The sequence below is a fragment of the Bombina bombina genome, chromosome 6 (assembly GCF_027579735.1).
Source record: "Bombina bombina isolate aBomBom1 chromosome 6, aBomBom1.pri, whole genome shotgun sequence".
In the NCBI taxonomy this organism is placed as follows: domain Eukaryota; kingdom Metazoa; phylum Chordata; class Amphibia; order Anura; family Bombinatoridae; genus Bombina; species Bombina bombina.
Window position 1 is genome coordinate 105741254 of NC_069504.1, and position 22741 is coordinate 105763994.

General features: G+C 37.7%; 1 protein-coding gene across 1 annotated transcript in view; it reads right to left on the bottom strand.

Moving 5' to 3' along the window:
* The window catches only part of RELN (reelin), a 957839-nt gene that overhangs the window by 82038 nt on the left and 853060 nt on the right, over positions 1–22741 (bottom strand). The window contains 1 exon segment of the mRNA XM_053716545.1: positions 12101–12269. Coding sequence (XP_053572520.1) covers positions 12101–12269 — 169 coding nt within the window.

Sequence of the window (22741 nt, forward strand, 5' to 3'; positions counted from 1 at the left end):
CTCAGTATTCTTTGTTGAAAGCTAAACCTAGGTAGGATATTATGCTAATTTCTAAGCCCTTGAATGCCGCCTCCTATCTCAGTGCATTTTGACAGTTTTACACAGTTAGACAGTGCTGGTTCATGTGTGGCATATAGATAGCATTGTGCTCACTCCTGTGGAGTTATTTATGAGAGGGCACTGATTGGCTAAATGCAAGTCTGTCAAAAGAATTGTAATAAGGGGCAGTCTGCAGAGGCTTAGATACAAGGTAATCACAGAGGTAAAAAGTTATAACTGTGTTGTTTATCCAAAACTGTGGAATGGGTAATAAAGGCATTTTCTATATTTTTAAACAATAAAAAACTTGGAGTAGACTGTCCTTTAAGCAGCTATTTTACTATGAATATATGTTTGTGTGTGTGTATATGTGCATGTGTTTGTGTGTGTATGTGTGTGTGTATTTGTATATATGTGTAATTCTGTACAGACTTACCAATAAAGTCTGTTTTTACTTGCATACTGCTTGTGGTGTCCTTTTCCTTTCAACACAGGTGATCCATTGTTGATTTATATGTGTATAAATGTCTGTGTATGTGTATATATGTGTGTATGTGTATATATGTGTGTATTTGTGTATATGTGTGTGTTTTATATATATCAGCTTTGCTGTGGAAAGGGGTACTGTTGAAATAAGGGGGGTCCTGCACAGAGTTTGCCCTTGGGCTCAGTAAGTTCTAGTTACGCCTCTTATCGAAATGCAGAAAGAACACCCTTTAACTAATGACAGCATTTTATTATTGCATTAATAACTGCAACTTGTAACTGCAAAGCAGTCCTGTTTAGGAGCCACAATTCCCAGCAATCCTGAGCAGCACACATGTCACATCATGCTCAGGACTGGTTTTGGAGAACCTTGAAGCACAAAATTAATTTGCAAATGTTAAACACAGTTAACAAGAAGCATTTATGTAATAATACAATGCTCTTATGAATTAGAGTGTTTGATTATTGTTACACTGTCCCTTTAACATTTAATTACTATTTATATATTTACTATAAAAATGTTTTTATATTAATAGTATGCTAAGTTCTGATGTTATAACCAGAACTTAAGTGTATGGGCCCCATTTATTAAGTGCCGGGCGGAAGAGGTTTGTTATCATTAACCTTGTCCACTCTGCATTTGCTGCCCGCATTTTACAATGCTGCATCCTGCTCACATGCGAGAGGGGGCTGTCATTCATCCCGATTGGATCGGGATGATTGAAATCTGACATACTTTATGTGACAGTGAGATTAAGTAGCAGCTTCTTAACTAGCGTTTCAGGCTCGCTCGCACAAACCTGAAACACTGGGGCTCTGAAGCTTAATAAATAGAACCCTATATAGGGGGGGGGGGAAGCTGCAGAGGTAAGACTAGTCATCTTCTATTTCATAGGCTTCTCTAATAGCCAGAAAAATGGATTTGAATGGCTGAGTCCTTATAAGATAATAATGAAACAAAGACCAGGGGGTAGATTTAACAAGTACGCTGCTTTCTACCCCCGAAGTTTCAGGTCCGCCTGAAACTTACGTTAAGAAGCAGTGGTTGTCCGCCACCTTTTAGCTAAATGCATTTGTCGGCATTTAGCGATGCTACAGCGAATCATGTCAACCATGTCATCATGGCATTTGATACAGTGACCCCCAGGAGTCATTGGTCTCATTACTCCATTCCCTGTGAGCTATAGGAGCCCTAACTGCATTAGCAGTGGCACTTGTAGCAGAAAGCAGGAGACACATAACTGACCCATATTCCAAAGACAATAATATATTATGCTCTACACTAGACGAAGCTGCTATGGAAAGGTTATTCCCAGTTGTATGCGCATGACATTTCCTTCCCCAATACAAATGATGCTATGGGACTCATCTCCTTATGGGTTATAGAGCAATCCAGTACAGACCTCTTGCTCATTGTCCCTTGAGGGACTTAACAGATTTTTTAACGAAACCCAACCAAGGATGTCTGTCCCTCTTGTTCATAGAGCTACCTGGTATTTAGATCAATACAGTCCTTTCAGATGCTGTTAGACTCAGTGACAGTGAGAATCGCCTGTATTTAAAGGAATAGGGAGGTGAGCATTTTAAATAGAAGCATTTTTGCAGTGTACTTTACCAAAATGCTTCTAGTAAAGGTTATTACTGTACTTCAGCATCATATACACATATGCTGTGATGGAACCTATGTTATTAGGGGTTTGTATCTTTACAAAGCATGAGTGAGCTATAAGGAGTTTTCATCCCATACAGGGCATTAATAGTTCTTAAGTTTTTCTATATGTAAATCTACTTATAGTAATTCAATTATATAAAACATTTGGCCAGATTATGAGTGGAGTGCAAATTAACGCTTCCACTTCAGCGTTAATTGCGCTAGAAGTAAGATTTTTATGCTAGTCGGGTTGTGCTCGTATTATGATTTGAAAGTAAACTGTTTTCGCTCTCGTGCTAACCCGATGAGTGCAAAATTCTAAAGTTAGAATATTGCGTGCGCTTTCAAGTTTTCCCCATAGAAGTTAATGGAGAAAAAATAGTGGAAAAAAACACACCCCACTCTTGCGCAAACCTGATCTCATATTCTCATTTCCTCTAACCCAACATGAAAATGTGAATATTTCACATTCCAATGTTCTTCACGTAGCATAATATGGTTTATTTATTCATAAATAAATATTTCTAAATATATCTGATGTGTTTTTGGTAAAATATACATGATTATATATAGGTATATAGATATATATATATAGGAATATCTATTTGTAAATACATAGAACATATTCCGGTATGTGCAGAACATTAAATTATGAAATATTTACGGTAAATTAAAAATGAATATTGCATAAATATGCTTTTACATGTTTTCATCTACTTAAATGTAAAGGGTTTCAATGCACTTATATATATGTCTTATGTGTGTACATGTGCATTTATGTGTTTATATGTATGTATCTATGTTAAAGCCCTTTGGCTGACTTTTTTTTCCTCTAACACCTGAGACCTCATATGTTTGTGCCTTTATAACTTTTTTCATGCAATATTTTTTTGTATAATTTGTATTAGATAATGTTATTTTGAGTGTAACTATACGTTGTAATGTATTTTTGATGTGTTTTGTGCAACTTTATAGTTTAGTGAAACAGTTAACCAGAGCTCTGAAATTGCGGTTATCATTCTAGCATAAACTGCGTTTGCGTTCAAACGATCGTGTTTACTTTCAACTCATAATACAAGCGGTAAGTCCAACGAGTGCAAACGTTTTCACTCCACTCACAATAATAATATGGGCATGAGTACAATTTAATTTACCATAAGTGTAAATAACTTATAATTAGGTTAATTCTAATTGAAATAGAGGGGCCTATTTATGAAAGGCCTGTCAGACATGATCCGACATTGCATATCATGTCCGACAGACCTCGCTGAATGCGGAGAGCAATACGCTCTCCGCATTCAGCATTGCACCAGCAGCTCTTGTGAACTGCTGGTGCAACGCCGCCCCCTACAGACTCGCGGCTAATCGGCCACTAGCAGAGGGGTGTCAATCAACCCGATCGGGTTGAATTGCGGCAAACTCTGTCCACCTCCTCAGAGCAGGCGGACAGGTTATGGAGCAGCGGTCTTCAGACACGGGGCTTCAAGCTCCATATGGAGCTTGATAGATATGCCCCAGAGTTTCCAGCTTAGCCATCAACACCAAAGTTTCAGTGTAGTACTACGTATATCCCTCTAGGGGTGCTATATAACAAACTAGCCCTTATCTAGTCATTATAAGCAGCCAATGAAACAGTGAGTATCAGGACATACAAACTAAGTACATATCACAATGAAAGAACTAATATCACTACAGAAAATGTTATTGGTTTTACCACTGGTGAGAATCAGGACATACAAACTAAGTACATATCACAATGAAAGAACTAATATCATTACAGAAAATGTTATTGGTTTTACCACTGGTGAGTATCAGGACATACAAACTAAGTACATATCACAATGAAAGAACTAATATCACTACAGAAAATGTTATTGGTTTTACCACTGGTGAGTATCAGGACATACAAACTAAGTACATATCACAATGAAAGAACTAATATCACTACAGAAAATGTTATTGGTTTTACCACTGGTGAGTATCAGGACATACAAACTAAGTACATATCACAATGAAAGAACTAATATCACTACAGAAAATGTTATTACCACTGGTGAGTATCAGGGCATACAAACTAAGTACATATCACAATGAAAGAACTAATATCACTACAGAAAATGTTATTACCACTGGTGAGTATCAGGGCATACATACTAAATACATATCACAATGAAAGAACTAATATCACTACAGAAAATGTTATTACCACTGGTGAGTATCAGGGCATACAAACTAAGTACATATCACAATGAAAGAACTAATATCACTACAGAAAATGTTATTACCACTGGTGAGTATCAGGGCATACAAACTAAGTACATATCACAATGAAAGAACTAATATCACTACAGAAAATGTTATTGGTTTTACCACTGGTGAGAATCAGGACATACATACTAAGTACATATCACAATGAAAGAACTAATATCACTACAGAAAATGTTATTACCACTGGTGAGTATCAGGACATACATACTAAGTACATATCACAATGAAATAACTAATATCACTACAGAAAATGTTATTACCACTGGTGAGTATCAGGGCATACAAACTAAGTACATATCACAATGAAAGAACTAATATCACTACAGAAAATGTTATTACCACTGGTGAGTATCAGGGCATACAAACTAAGTACATATCACAATAAAAGAACTAATATCACTACAGAAAATGTTATTACCACTGGTGAGTATCAGGACATACATACTAAGTACATATCACAATGAAATAACTAATATCACTACAGAAAATGTTATTACCACTGGTGAGTATCAGGGCATACAAACTAAGTACATATCACAATGAAAGAACTAATATCACTACAGAAAATGTTATTACCACTGGTGAGTATCAGGACATACATACTAAGTACATATCACAATGAAAGAACTAATATCACTACAGAAAATGTTATTACCACTGGTGAGTATCAGGACATACATACTAAGTACATATCACAATGAAATAACTAATATCACTACAGAAAATGTTATTACCACTGGTGAGTATCAGGGCATACAAACTAAGTACATATCACAATGAAAGAACTAATATCACTACAGAAAATGTTATTACCACTGGTGAGTATCAGGACATACATACTAAGTACATATCACAATGAAAGAACTAATATCACTACAGAAAATGTTATTACCACTGGTGAGTATCAGGACATACATACTAAGTACATATCACAATGAAAGAACTAATATCACTACAGAAAATGTTATTACCACTGGTGAGTATCAGGGCATACAAACTAAGTACATATCACAATGAAATAACTAATATCACTACAGAAAATGTTATTACCACTGGTGAGTATCAGGGCATACAAACTAAGTACATATCACAATGAAAGAACTAATATCACTACAGAAAATGTTATTACCACTGGTGAGTATCAGGGCATACAAACTAAGTACATATCACAATAAAAGAACTATAATCTCTCCAGAGCATGTGGTTTGTATCTATTAGTTTACAACATAATGATTGTTGGATACTATAATTCAGTTAGGGTGGTCTTATTTAGTTATAAACTATAACATCATCTTATGGACTATCATTTGCCTTCATAGTTGTCCATACCAAAGGGATGGTAGAAATTACTTCTTGAAAACAGATTTTTTTTTTTAAAGGTCCTGAAATTTTTAAGTAGGTAACAAAATATAATTATTTCTACTACTAAATCTCTGTTCTATTTATTATTCTGTCTAACCAACAGTTTTGAAGACAAATGAACAATTTCTTTTTTTGTGTATGTACAGAAACACGAATAACAAGTGCTAAACTCTAATGTACTCTACAGAATCATCAGTAGTCACTTTGGAATATTTGCTGCCGGGGACAGAAGAAGATGTCCTCATTTCATCTAGGCAATTACTATCATTAGAAAGTATAGATAATGAAAGAGATCTCTTTTCAACTAATCACGAGAAATGATCAAATTGTTGTTTTTCTTACTTTGTTCTATTTGTTTAAATATAGTTCTGGGGGAAATGGAAGCAGATGGGATTGTAGTTTTTTTGTCTCTAAATAATTGCTCTAAGTGCATAGGCAGCGGCAGAGCTTACTAATTCCCTATTCTAGTTGGCAACCTTTTAGGGTTTCAATTTGCTGCTTGCTGATATCACAGTTATTCAAGTATTTATTCCTAAACCCTTGCACACAAAAAGAAAGAAATATAACTTTTTTCAAAATGAAATACTTTACCATAATAAACATAATACAAGCAACCAACACATGCATTTATAATATACAGGTAAAATAAATAATGTTGTATTTTTCTGCACATAAGGTTATAGAACTGTAAAATTGCATACTGTAGCTTATATAAACGCTACATTGCACTATACATCTTTTATATTATGCTTTGAAAACACCACCTATAATTACAGCATTTATTGTTTTTCAAAACTGGTTTGTCCACAGTAAAATGACAGCAACAGGGAACCAACAGGGAAATTTAAAAAGATGGGGAATAAGTATGACACGTAAAAATGAATACCCATAAACCACATACAGAAATACACATAAAATCCCTGAAATTCAATAAGAAACACAAGAGCAATTTTCATGTATACTATAAGGCAATGTATATTGTATTGCACCTAAATATGAAAAGCACATATTTGTCATATTGACACATTTAACGTCATCATGCACTTTTATTGAAGTACTGTGGTGTGTTTTAAAGATGTATAGAATATTAAGTTTACGAAACTCATGTTTATGCATTTAAGGTAAGCGGTGAGCACATTGTCATGAATAAATCAAGAAAAAAGTCAAAGTGGTTTATGTTAAAGGGACAGTCTACTCCAGAATTTTTATTGTTTAAAAAGATAGATAATCCCTTTATTACCCATTCCTTACGGCTATATTATGAGTTTGGCGTTAGCCTTAAAAAGCAGCGTTAAGGGGTCCTAACGCTGCTTTTTAACGCCTGCTGGTATTACGAGTTTGGCAGGTACAGGTGTACCGCTCACTTTTCTTCTGCGACGTTTCCATACCGCAAATCACCTTACGTCAATTGCGTATCCTATCTTTTTAATAGGATTTTCCTAACGCTGGTATTACAAGTCTTGGAAGAAGTGAGCGGTACAGCCTACCGCATATAAAAGTCAGTAGTTAAGAGTAAAGCTCTTAACTAAAGTGCTAAAAAATACACTAACACCCATAAACTACCTATTAACCCCTAAACCGAGGCCCCCCCCCACATCGCAAACACTATAATAAAATTATTTAACCCCTAATCTGCCGACCGGACATCGTCGCCACCTACATTATACCTATGAACCCCTAATCTGCTGCCCCTAACATCGCCGACACCTACATTATATTTATTAACCCCTAATCTGCCGCCCCCAACGTCGCAGCCACCTAACTACACTTATTAAACCCTAATCTGCCGACCGGACATCGCCACCACTATAATAAATGTATTAACCCCTAAACCGCCACAATCCCGCCTCGCAAACACTATAAAATTTGTTATTAACCTAACCGTCCCTAACATCGCCGCCACCTACCTACAATTATTAACCCCTAATCTGCCGCCCCCAACGTCGCCGCTACTATATTAAATGTATTAACCCCTAAACCTAAGTCTAACCCTAACCCTAACACCCCCCTAACTTAAATCTATTTTTAATAAATCTAAATAAAATTACTATAATTAAATAAATTATTCCTATTTAAAACTAAATACTTACCTATAAAATAAACCCTAATATAGCTACAATATAACTAATAGTTACTTTGTAGCTATTTTAGGATTTATTTTTAGTTTACGGACAACTTTGTATTTATTTTAACTAGGCACAATAGTTATTAAAATAGTTATTAACTATTTAATAACTACTTAGCTAAAATAAATACAAAACTACCTGTAAAATAAACCCTAACCTAAGTTACAATTACACCTAACACTACTCTATAATTAAATTAATTACCTAAACTACCTACAATTAAATACAATTAAATTAAATAAACTAAATTACGAAAAAAACAAACACTAAATTACAGAAAATAAAAACTAAATTACAATATTTTAAACTAATTACACCTAATCTAATCCCCCTAATAAAATAAAAAAGCCCCCCAAAATAATAAAATTCCCTACCCTACACTAAATTACAAATAGTCCTTAAAAGGGCCTTTTGCGGGGCATTGCCCCAAAAGTAATCAGCTCTTTTACCAGCCCTTAAAAGGGCTTTTTGCGGGGCATTGCCCCAAAGTAATCAGCTCTTTTACCTGTAAAAAAAAGAAATACAATACCCCTCAACATTACAACCCACCACCCACACACCCCTACTCTAAAACCCACCCGATCCCCCCTTAAAAAACCTAACACTACCCCATTGTAAATCACCCTACCTTGAGCCGTCTTCACCCAGCCGGGCACCAATGGTCATCCGATGGGGCAGAAGAGGACATCCGGACCGGCAGAAGTCTTCATCCTATCCGGGCAGAAGAGGACATCCGGACCGGCAGATATCTTCATCCAAGCGGCATCTTCTATCTTCATCCATCCGACGAGGAACGGCTCCATCTTGAAGACCTCCGGCGCGGAACATCCTTCTAGGCCGACGGACTAACGACGAATGAATATTCCTTTAAACGACGATCCAAGATGGCGTCCCTCGAATTCCGATTGGCTGATAGGATTCTATCAGCCAATCGGAATTAAGGTAGGAAAAATCTGATTGGTTGATTTAATCAGCCAATCGGATTGAAGTTCAATCCGATTGGCTAATTGGATCAGCCAATAGAATGCGAGGTCAATTCTATTGGCTGATCGCTGGAAAAAAAAGGCTCGTTAGCAATGCAAGTTTTTACCGACAAAACTTGTAATCTAGCTGTTAGTTTTGCATAACCAACACAGTTATATTAATATACTTTTTACCTCTGTTATTACTTTGTATCTAAGCCTTTGCAGACTGCCCCCTTATTTCAGTTATTTTGAGAGACTTGCATTTTATCAGTGATGACTCATAAATAACTCCTTGGGAGTGAGCACAATGTTGTATTCACCCCTCTGAGGAAGCATAAGAGAAACGCGACCGCGTCAGGGGACTTCCTGCATCATTTTTTTAACTTGCTCTTTACTGTGTTGCCTAAATATAGCTCAAAAAATCAGTATTAATATTAACTTCAGTTACTCACGCTACTGCATTCCTTGCATTTAGCCAGGGCGGTAGTTAAGACTATCGGTTAATCGCCAAGGCTAAAACTAGCATCTAAAGTGAACACTCCTCATATTATATTTGATTAAGGGTGCATCTTTATTTTTGTTTTAAGTGTACTTAACAAATTGGGGTATTACTGTTGGTAGCACACAAACAGTGGATGCTACAAGATATTCTCTGATTTTTAACCCCATATGGTAGTGTTGAATGGTAAATGCCAAACACTTAACATTTGATACTTTATAAATGCTTTAATGTACGCCACTCAATATATACATTGACGTGAATAACATCTTTTTTGGTTCCACTCATATATTTGCTACAGTTTATACTTTGCATACTAACTAAGAGTTAGGGCTATCCGTCAGCCTTGCAAGGTCAATCTTATATTATAGCACCTAATTTAAATATTATAGCACCTAATTTAAAGCGAATCATCAAAGTTAAAGGGACACTAAACCTAAAAAAAATTATTTCATTATTCAGATATAGCATGCAATTTTAAGCAACTTTCTAATTTACTCATATTATCAATTTTTCTTTATTCTCTTGCTATCTTTATTTAAAAACCAGGAATGTGATGCATAGGAGCCGGCCCATTTTTGGCTGAGAACCTGGGTTATGCTTGCTTATTGGTGGGTAAATGTAAGCCTCCAATAAGCAAGTGCTATCCATGGTGCTAAACCTAAAATGGGCTGGCTGCTAAGATTTACAGTCCTGCTTTTTTAAAAAAAAAAAAAAAAGATAGCAAGAGAACGAAGAAAATTTGATAATAGGAGTAAATTAGAAAGTTGCTTAAAATGTCATGCTCTATCTTAATCATGAAATAAAAAAAATTGGGTTCAGTGTCCCTTAAACTGCAGCATGCAGAGTTAATATTCTTTATAGTATAATTAACCCACAGTGTATTTGTCAGTTGGGCCTTAGTTTTCCTAATACATTGTGATATCACTGTTAGTAGCACACAAACGGTGTGTGCTACAATATACTCATTCTTTACCTTTGGTCCCACAAGAAACATCAGCACACTTGGGTTTTGATATTCTGCAAACCCTTTAACCAATATCACTCAATTAATACATTGAATTATTTTTATTTGCCACGGTTTATACTGGTTACAACAAAAGTGCACTTATATACTGATCTCAATCATGCAACAAGTATTGCAGTGTTTTTAACCCATTGTAGGGCAGCAAATTCCAGTTCTCATTGCTGTCTATCAACAAATGTTTTTAAAGTACATGAAATAAAAGTGACATTTTATGTAATTATATATATTATACACTTGAATTTCACACTACTATTGTGCTAAAGAGGCATTCTTTTTTACCTATTCTTTGGGGTCTTTTTGTTGAATACTATATTAATATGCCTAAGCACAACTACCTGTATTGACCTTGAAACTAACCTGATTTATGCATGGTCTACAGTTAGGCAAATACATATATTTATTATCTCTCATTGCTCCTTCAAATCAAGTGAGCACAATGTTATCTATATGGTACACATGAACTAGCACAGTCTAGCTGTGACAAACGGTCAAAATGCACTGAGATAAGAGGCGTTAACATATGAGCCTACCTATGGTTTAGCTTTTTAACTTAGAATACCAAGAGAATAAAGCAAATTTGATTATAAGCGGTAGATTTAACAAGTATTTAACAAGATGCTGCTATCTACCCCCGTACTTTCCGGCTTGCTGCTCCTTAACTCGTCCGCCACCTCTGAGGCGGCAGACAGCAATCGGCCTGATCGGATACGATCGGGTTGATTGACACCCCCTGCTAGCAGCCGCAAATCTGCAGGGGCCGGCATTGCACAAGCATTTCACGAGACATGCTTGTGCAATGATAAATGCAGACAGTGTATGCTATCGGCATTTATCGATGTGCGGCAGACATGATCCACTACAGCGGATCATGTTCACTCGCACTATGATAAATAGGTCCCTAAAAGTAAATGGTAAAGTTGTTTAAAATTGCACGCCCTATCAGAATCATGAAAGTTTAATTTTGACTAGACTGTCCCTTTAACAAAGAGAGAAAGGGGAAAAATAACTAATGGAATGAAATGACAGAGTTTCAGACAGATACATTAGATATGTATTCTACATTAATATTAAGATATAATTGGTCTTATCTGCCGTGGACTAATTGTGCACAAACATGCATTTCCTGTTAGTTTCAAAATCAAAATAATAGTCTTTAACGTAAAGGACATAAAAGTACAAAAATGTGTAACAAAAGTTTATTCTAGTACTGTTACCTGTATGTAACTATCTAATCCATGCAGTGGGGTTAAACATACAGTTCAATTCAGCTCCTAAGCAGGAAATTACTACTGAAAACTAGCTGGGCACATCTGATGTAGCCAATGACAAAGGGCATATATGTGTAGCTTGCTCCAGTAGTGCACTGATACTCCTGAGCCTACCTAGGTATGCTTTTAAACAAATGAACAAGTAAATTGAAAAGTCGCTTAAAATTGCATAATCTATCAATAATCTATCAAAACCATGAGTTTAATTAAGATTTATAGCATTATTTAATATCCATGATAAAAAACAAAGTTCGTTTAACACATACAGTTAAATGGTGGAATTCTATTAACAATAATTGTGTTGCTGTGCACACTCCTGGACTGATAGAAATAGGTTCTATATAGTTACATAAAACTATATACATATGCTATACATCTAATGATAAATGGTGATGCTATCAGATCCTACCTGGTGTATGCGGGCAGAGGCAAAGTAAATCGGGTCCATTTATTAAAAGTATCAGCTACCAGCACTCTCTGAAGTTGGTATTTTGTGCAGTCTACATTAGTTGGGAGACAGTCTCTAAGAACTGGATTCCATGAGATACCCAGGTCCAGCGAATACTCCAGTTCAATGGCTACAATGAAAGAATAAATATAACATGAGATGTTAACTGTAATACCAGAATTGTAAGGAGTTACAATGTTTAAAATGAAATGATGCAAACAGTACATGACACAAGCTTTGCTTAATATACATAAATGCCTTTGTTACTCTAGGTCAGAGGCCTTTTTGAAACTATGTGCCCAGTTTGGCTATGATCTCTCTGGTAGTGCCAGGCAGATTGTTTTTGTGCCACTTTGGGCATAAGTGACAGGGTTCACATCCTCTGATCCAGGTATTTCATGATCCTTCATAAAACAGGTTATTAATTCAAGATTTATTTAAAAAAACTGTCAGATAATAAAGATCCAAGCAGAGAAAAAAATCATAGCAGCTTTTGTAAGCCTAAAGCTATAATACCTGGTTTGCTCCTGTCACCACTGTGAGATATTTGGTAATTATAACAATAGACATATTCAGACCTCAGTATGGGGTAAAATCTGCCTCCAATGAATAAAGAGGTGAAAGGTGAACTCCTTGCAGGGAACAGTAAATTTAGGCCAGTGTTAGCCTATTGAAGTGGCACAAATGTTTTGTAGATGATCCATTTATATAGCCCATCTAGGAGTGTTTTTGTAACAATGTTTAGTTTTGCTTATTTTTCAATAACGTGCTGATTTTCAGACTCATATACAAAGCCCCAAAGTATTAGATGTATACACGCGTTTACAGACACCTGCTGGCTCCTGTTTGTGTAATCTGTTTTTCATATGCAGGGAAGGGGGGAGTGTCTGCTCGTCTTGTTTTCCCAGCCCCTTTCACTGGGTGTCCCAGACTAACCTCATCAACAGTGCTAATTTGGGAGCTTTGAAGTAAGTTTTTAAAAGGGTTAATACTGGATATGTGCATATTCTTCTTTATAGTAGTGTCTATTACATGTAGTTATATGAAAATTGATATACACTGTCCCTTTAAAGAATTTGGAACCCAACATTTGACCGAACGTTACATTTAAAAATGAGATATATAAGCTTTAAACTTTAATATTTGGATACTAACATGTATTCTATAAAACAATTGGATGATAACATGTATTCTATAGAAACAATTGGATGATAACATGTATTCTATAAAGCAATTGGATGATAACGTATTCTATAGAAACATTTGAATCCTAGAATGGATTCCATGAGGAACATAAGTTTGCCGATCCATATTAAAACCTAAATATGCCTCAGCTTGCTCCTGTCCATCATTTAGGCTACTCCTAAAGTAGATACATAAAAAGGAATTGGCCCTTCCACAAATCACTACCAAGGAAATTACCCGGCTCTTTACTTTTTGAATTCTCTAAGATGATTCTGTATGGAGTGGTGGGGCTGTAATAAAGAAAATAGGAGATTTGAGACCTGGTGATCTAAAGCTCTCGGTTCAGATGAGATGATATAAAATGATCCTCCAGCACTGCAAGATCCCTCACAATATTCTAAAAAGGTGGATTTTGCTATATTTCTCCAAGAGGTCTTCCCTGCATCTCTGTGAGCCTGATATTCAAAACCTTGCCGCTCAGGTGAGATATTCTAAGAAGTCTTGTTGGTATGGCAAGGCCCTTAAATTTTTTTTTAGAAACACAAAATTTTATTTGAGACATATTTATGTTGTTATGCAGTGTTCTTTATGTGAAATAGAGACTCCTACATTACAATACAAAGTCTAAAAAAAATCCCAAAGATTTAGCTTGATTTTTCTCCTTGACTGCAGCAAGGTTTTGAATATCAAGCACTGGATGTGAAGGAGAGACAAGCCCAGTGCAATATAGCACTGAATGACATGAGTGTTGCTACTTTTACTCTTTGTGCTTTGTATTATATATTACTTTAGAATTCAGATTTTGTCCTTTAAGTTTTATTACATTTAAACTTTGCATATTAATGCATATATATTCTGTATACAGCAGTGTATTTAGGTATGTGATTTTACATATTCTGATTATGTTTTGACAGTTTCTGTGTAACTTTAACAATTTAAGGCCATACTTTGTATATTTATGTTTATTTTGTTTTTACAAATTACATTGAACTTTGTATTTAAAATAAAACTGACAGCTTTACTTTCCCAGAGAGTTAATTTGTTTCTATGGGCCTCTAGTTTGGAGAGAAATTATAATGCAGACTTCACAGGGGCTAAACTCACTGAATTCTATGAGAATGCCTTCAATACAGGAGACCACCTGGGACTGATATAAAGTCTCAGTTTGCAGCAAAACAGAATTTATGCTTACCTGATAAATTACTTTCTCTTGCGGTGTATCCAGTCCACGGATTCATCCTTACTTGTGGGATATTCTCATTCCATACAGGAAGTGGCAAAGAGAACACACAGCAGAGCTGTCCATATAGCTCCCCCTCTGGCTCCGCCCCCAGTCATTCGACCGACGGTTAGGAGAAAAAGGAGAAACCATAGGGTGCAGTGGTGACTGTAGTTTAAACAATAAATTTGAACCTGACTTAATTGCCAGGGCGGGCCGTGGACTGGATACACCGCAAGAGAAAGTAATTTATCAGGTAAGCATAAATTCTGTTTTCTCTTGCAAGGTGTATCCAGTCCACGGATTCATCCTTACTTGTGGGATACCAATACCAAAGCTTTAGGACACGGATGAAGGGAGGGAACAAGACAGGTAACCTAAACGGAAGGCACCACTGCTTGCAAAACCTTTCTCCCAAAAAATAGCCTCCGAAGAAGCAAAAGTATCGAATTTGTAAAATTTGGCAAAAGTATGCAGTGAAGACCAAGTCGCTGCCTTACAAATCTGTTCACCAGAAGCCCAAGTGGAAGCCACAGCTCTGGTGGAATGAGCTGTAATTCGTTCAGGAGGCTGCTGCCCAGCAGTCTCATAAGCCAATCGGATGATGCTTTTCAACCAGAAGGAAAGAGAGGTAGCCGTCGCTTTTTGACCTCTCCTCTTACCAGAATAGACAACAAACAAAGATGATGTTTGTCTGAAATCCTTAGTTGCTTGTAAATAGAATTTCAAAGCACGAACCACATCAAGATTGTGCAAAAGCCGTTCCTTCTTAGAAACTGGATTAGGACACAAGGCAGGAACAATGATTTCCTGGTTAATGTTCTTATTAGAAACGACTTTAGGAAGAAAACCAGGATTTGTACGCAAAACTACCTTATCTGCATGGAACACCAGATAGGGTGAATTTCACTGCAAAGCAGACAATTCTGAAACTCTTCGAGCAGAAGATATAGCTACCAAAAACAAAACTTTCCAAGATAATAACTTAATATCTATGGAATGTAAAGGTTCAAACGGAACCCCTTGAAGAACTGAAATAACTAAATTTAGACTCCATGGAGGAGCCACAGGTTTATAGACAGGCTTGATTCTGACTAACGCCTGTACAAACGCTTGAACATGTGGTACTTCTGCTAGACGCTTGTGTAAAAGGATCGACAGAGCGGATATCTGCCCCTTTAAGGAACTAGCTGATAAACCTTTCTCCAATCCTTCTTGGAGAAAAGACAATATTCTTGGAATCCTAATTTTACTCCACGAGTAACCCTTGGATTCACACCAACAAAGATATTTTAGCCATATCTTATGGTAAATTTTCCTGGTGACAGGTTTTCTAGCTTGGATCAGAGTATCTATGACTGATTCAGAGAACCCACGCTTGGATAGAATTAAGCGTTCAATCTCCAAGCAGTCAGCTGCAGAGAAACTAGATTTGGATGCTTGAATGGACCCTGTATTAGAAGATCCTGCCTCATTGGCAGTGTCCATGGCGGGACAGATGACATGTCCACTAGGTCTGCATACCAAGTCCTGCGTGGCCACGCAGGCGCTATCAGAATTACCGAGGCCTTCTCCTGTTTGATTCTGGCTACCAGCCGAGGGAGAAGGGGAAACGGTGGAAAGACATAGGCCAGATTGAAGGACCAAGGCGCTACTAGAGCATCTATCAATGCCGCCTTGGGATCCCTGGACCTGGATCCGTAAAGGGGAAGTTTGGTGTTCTGACGGGACGCCATCAGATCCAACTCTGGAATGCCCCAAAGCTGAGTCAGCTGAGCAAATACCTCCGGATGGAGTTCCCACTCCCCCGGGTGAAAAGTCTGACGACTTAGGAAATCCGCTTCCCAGTTGTCTACTCCTGGGATGTGAATTGCAGATAGGTGGCAAGAGTGATCCTCCGCCCACCTGATTATCTTGGTTACTTCCTTCATCGCTAAGGAACTCTTTGTTCCTCCCTGATGATTGATGTATGCTACAGTCGTGATGTCGTCCGACTGAGATCTGATGAACTTGGCCGCTGCTAGCTGAGGCCATGCCTGGAGCGCATTGAATATCGCTCTCAGTTCCAAAATGTTTATCGGGAGAAGAGACTCTTCCCGAGACCATAGGCCCTGAGCTTTCAGGGAGTCCCAGACCGCGCCCCAGCCTAACAGACTGGCGTCGGTCGTTACGATGGTCCACTCCGGTTTGCGGAAGCACATTCCCTGAGACAGGTGATCCTGAGACAACCACCAGAGAAGAGAATCTCTGGTTTTCTGGTCCAGTTGGATTTGAGGAGATAAATCTGCATAATCCCCATTCCACTGTTTGAGCATGCACAATTGCAGTGGCCTGAGATGAATTTGAGCAGAAGGGACTACGTCCATTGCTGCTACCATTAATCCGATTACCTCCATGCACTGAGCTACAGATGGCCGAAGAATGGAATGAAGAGCTCGGCTTTAACCTTCTGACCTCCATCAGAAATATTCTCATTTCAACCGAGTCTATTAATGTTCCCAGGAAGGGAGCCCTTGTGAGCGGGGACAGAGAACTTTTCTCGGTGTTCACCTTCCACCCGTGAGACCTCAGAAAGGCCAGAACAATATCCGTATGAGCCTTGGCTCTGAGAAAAGACGACGCCTGTATTAAGATGTCGTCCAGATAGGGTGCTACTGCAATGCCCCGCGGTCTTAGTACCGCTAAAAGGGACCCTAGCACCTTTGTGAAAATTCTTGGAGCGGTGGCCAACCCGAAGGGAAGGGCCACGAACTGGTAAAGCTTGTCCAGAAAAGCGAACCTTAGCAAACTGATGGTGATCTTTGTGGATAGGAATATGAAGGTACGCATCCTTTAGATCCACGGTAGTCATACATTGACCTTCCTGGATCATCGGTAAGATTGTCCGAATGGTCTCCATCTTGAAGGATGGAACTCTGAGGAATTTGTTTAGAATTTTTAGATCCAGGATTGGTCTGAAAGTTCCTTCCTTTTTGGGAACCACAAACAGGTTTGAGTAAAAACCCAGTCCTTGTTCTGTAATTGGGACTGGATATATCACTCCCATCTTGAGTAGATCTTCTACACAGCGTAAGAATGCCTCTTTCTTTGTCTGGTCTGTAGACAGACGAGAAATGTGGAACCTTCCCCTTGGAGGAGAGTCCCTGAATTCCAGAAGATATCCCTGAGCAACTATCTCTAATGCCCAGGGATCGGGAACATCTCTTGCCCAGGCCTGAGCAAAGAGAGAGAGTCTGCCCCCTACCAGATCCGGTCCCGGATCGGGGGCTACCCCTTCATGCTGTCTTAGTAGCAGCTGTAGGCTTCTTGGCCGGTTTACCCTTGTTCCAGCCCTGCAAAGGCTTCCAGGTTGCCTTGGGCTGTGGAGAGTTACCCTCTTGCTTTGCGGTCGCAGAGGTTGAAGCAGGACCGCTCCTGAAGTTGCGAAAGGAACGAAAATTAGCCTTGTTTTTAGCCTTAAAAGGCCTATCTTGCGGGAGGGCATGGCCCTTTCCCCCAGTGATATCCGAAATAATCTCTTTCAACTCGGGCCCGAAAAGGGTCTTTCCCTTGAAAGGAATATTCAGTAACTTTGTCTTAGACGACACATCAGCCGACCATGATTTGAGCCAAAGCGCTCTGCGCGCCATGATGGCAAAACCAGAATTTTTCGCCGCTAACTTAGCTAATTGCAAAGCGGCATCTGTGATAAACGAATTAGCCAGCTTTAGAGCCTTAATTCTATCCATAATTTCGTCATATGAGGTCTCCGTCTGGAGCGACTCCTCCAGCGCCTCAAACCAGAAAGCCGCTGCAGTAGTTACAGGAATAATGCAGGCAATAGGCTGTAGAAGGAAACCTTGTTGTACAAATATTTTCTTTAGTAAACCTTCTAATTTTTTATCCATAGGATCTTTGAACGCACAACTGTCTTCAATTGGTATGGTTGTGCGCTTGGCTAGTGTTGAAACTGCCCCCTCTACCTTAGGGACCGTCTGCCATGCGTCCTGCCTGGGATCAGTAATGGGGAACATTTTCTTAAAGATAGGAGGGGGAACAAAGGGTACACCTGGTCTCTCCCACTCCCTATCCACAATATCCGCCACCCTCTTCGCGATCGGAAACGCATCAGTGTATACAGGGACTTCTAGATATTTGTCCATTTTACACAATTTCTTTGGGACCACCATGGGGTCGCAATCATCCAGCGTAGCTAATACCTCCTTAAGCAGCACGCGGAGGTATTCCAGCTTAAATTTAAACGCTAAGGAATCTGATTCTGCCCGCTGAGAAACCTTTCCAGTGTCAGAAATATCTCCCTCGGACAGCACATCCCTCACCGACACTTCAGAGTGTTGTGAGGGTACAACAGATAAACCCTCCAAAGCTTCTGATTGCTCATACTCTGTTCTTAAAACCGAGCTATCACGCTTTTTAGGGAAAACTGGCAGTTTGGATAAAAATGCCGCAAGGGAATTATCCATGACTGCTGCTAATTGTTGTAATGTAATAGGGGCCAATGCGCTAGAGGTACTAGGCATCGCTTGTGCGGGCGTAACTGGTGTCGACACATGGGGAGAGGAAGGTGGGCTATCCTCATTACCTTCTGTTAAAGAATCATCTTGGGCTACATTTATAAGTGAAACATCGTGATCTTTAAAATGCATAGATACATTAGCACACTTAAAACACAAATGTAAAGGGGGTTCCACCATGGCTACTAAACACATAGAGCAACGTCTATCTGTAGGCTCAGACATGTTAAACAGACTTAGACAGCACTCAAATACTGAAATATACAATTTGAGAAAAAACGGTACTGTGCCTTTAAATAATAAAAAGCGCACACTTTTTTACTAAATCTCAAAAAATGATCCAATCTTTCTGAAATTTTTACCACACTATCTTAATGCTTTGGAATGATTGCACAGCAAATTTCAAGTCAATTAACCCCTTAATGCCCGAACTGGAGCAACCTAAAGCTGACAACCGGTTAGCAAACTACAGCACCGTGCCACAGCAATCTGCTGTGGACCTACCTTGCCCCTGGGGATTAATTTGATGAAAATAAGCCTCTATGAAGTCCTCCAGTAGTCTTTGGACCCTCCACGTGAAGCTGCATGAAGCTGTCTGCAATATGAACTGCGCAACTGAGGCACGAAATTTAGGCCCCCTCCCTCTCCACTCCGGAGTTGTGGGGCCTTCAAAACCCTAAAGAGGTGTCTAAAATTCTGCCATGTGGAATAAAACCCCATAAAACACTCCAAAAGTAATAAATACTTGTATAATGATTATATATTCACAATAAAATAATCGATTGCCCTTTAACAGTGTCCACCAGTCTTTGAGCCCTGTTAATTAAGCCTTCCTTCTATACTGAGTCTCAGAATATGGCTTACCTTCCCCACATGGGGATTCTTGTCAGTCTTCTAGCATTACTAAGTCTTGACTAGAAAAAAGATGACTGAACATACCTTGTTAAGATTTACAGGTAAGAGAACCTAAGGTTTAAGGGTTTAATATAGCACTCATTCCTACTAATGTTAATTATAAAAAATTGAATTTTTATTACTTAAAGTTAAAAAATAATAAAGGAGAGTCAACCCCTTTATAGTACCCACTAGCTCGCTGTGCACCTTGTCCCCCTGTTTCCTGGCCGATAGCAGCTCCCTCGGCTTCAGGTGACAGGGACAAAGGACAGCAATTAAAACCAATATAAATGTGCACCGAGGTGCTTACAAATTCCACAAACGCGTTTCGGCTGTGTAAACCAGCCTTTGTCAATGTGTAAGAGCAAACCGAGGCCCGAGTGCCACCCTCTTATATAGTGCTAACACAGACTGTCCCCACCAATCCGCTTCGGCCTTTGACAACGCCCCTCACCGCACCAATAAGCCACTGTGCATTCAGGGCGTATCCTGATGCTTACATTTGATAGGATTGCCTGGAGCGGCTTCGTCTCTACTGGTTTTTAATTGGTTGCGCGTAATAACAACTTATACTCATTCGATAAACAAACAAATTTCCTAAGAGTAAACATATTGAGTTATTTGTAGTGTCCATCGTCTCGTAATAATTAATAGCTGATACCATCATTGCTATGTATGACTGTTCGGGTTTAAGTCTTTAGCAATTGTTCTTTGTAATTCCGTGTTAGACTGTCCTGTCTGCACGGCTAGTCGTAATCTGATTAAACAGACTTTATCGTTATTCTATGCTCATGCATTAAACGACTACTATCTTTTCATCGTTGACATAACATATTTCAACAAAATCTTGTTTGATTATATTTTCTAACTTTTTTGTGAGTGTGGCTATTCCCAGGGCGGATTATAGTATTATAATATTCTTCAACTAAAGTTTTTAAGTGAATGACTTTCAATTCCAATTGCCACTTTATCATTTCTGTAGTGTTCGAGTTAAGTGATTCCTTATAGTAAGTCATGTGACTACTGACTTATTACAGTCATTCAGATCACCACAAGTAAATAATAGTCATATATCTAGAACTAAGAGATTATTATCCAGTTTAATCTCTGTTTTGTCTATATTGAGTCTAAAATTCACGTTTTCTAGCAGAGTCATGGCCCATTAATATTTATTATGGAATTTCTATGCGAAGTTGGTAATTCTATTATATTTAACCTAGTTATACATAGCCATCAATCACAGACAGTATGTTAGCTCTGACATGTATGCATTGCATGTATCAAGATTTTCAAAAAATAAATAATGTCACTGAAGTTTAGCTTTATATCTTTACGGTATCATTATTATTAATGCTTCATTTCGATGGTGTAAATCAAATATGTTAATTGATAGGCAAAGTGTTGCCTGACTAGAGTATGAAGTCAGATATGTTTATATCATCTCTTATAGGTAAAGATGTATTGTACTCCTATTATAATTCTAGCATATTATGTTAATGTGATAAGACTTATGTAAATGCTTATCAACCTAGATATATAATCCTCACATAGTAGTATTAGTATGAAAATACATATACAATATGTTTGGGATTTGTTGTATATGCTTTTTATAAACGGAGGATGTTTATGATGTTTATGAGAGTGTTGGGGCATAGAAAAGGTGAAACCGGGCATTAGAGGTGGTAGCACTGAGAATACTCTGTTACAAAAAGAAACGAGCTGGATATTTAAATTGAACACAGTAATGCCACACGGAATGAACGAAGCAAATAATTATTGGGTTTTCTTGTAAATTAGGAGGAATGATAATCTTAGTTTTCAGAATCTGTATTTAGAAAATACTTTACAATGTAGTATAAATGTAAAATGAAAATGTTGATTTTAGTTCAAATAACATTCCATGATAATTAAAAACATCTCAAGTGTTCGAAAGGGAACACAAGATGATTAATATTGTGAATGTAAAATCAACATTCATATGGTACATTGTTCATACAAGCAACAAGTTATTTTGTCTTAATGTGCCGCCCATAGTGCCCCTTTTAGTTGCCAACTACGACTATAATCCAACAACTACTCTCATAAACATCCTCCGTTTATAAAAAGCATATACAACAAATCCCAAACATATTGTATATGTATTTTCATACTAATACTACTATGTGAGGATTATATATCTAGGTTGATAAGCATTTACATAAGTCTTATCACATTAACATAATATGCTAGAATTATAATAGGAGTACAATACATCTTTACCTATAAGAGATGATATAAACATATCTGACTTCATACTCTAGTCAGGCAACACTTTGCCTATCAATTAACATATTTGATTTACACCATCGAAATGAAGCATTAATAATAATGATACCGTAAAGATATAAAGCTAAACTTCAGTGACATTATTTCTTTTTTGAAAATCTTGATACATGCAATGCATACATGTCAGAGCTAACATACTGTCTGTGATTGATGGCTATGTATAACTAGGTTAAATATAATAGAATTACCAACTTCGCATAGAAATTCCATAATAAATATTAATGGGCCATGACTGCTAGAAAACGTGAATTTTAGACTCAATATAGACAAAACAGAGATTAAACTGGATAGTAATCTCTTAGTTCTAGATATATGACTATTATTTACTTGTGGTGATCTGAATGACTGTAATAAGTCAGTAGTCACATGACTTACTATAAGGAATCACTTAACTCGAACACTACAGAAATGATAAAGTGGCAATTGGAATTGAAAGTCATTCACTTAAAAACTTTAGTTGAAGAA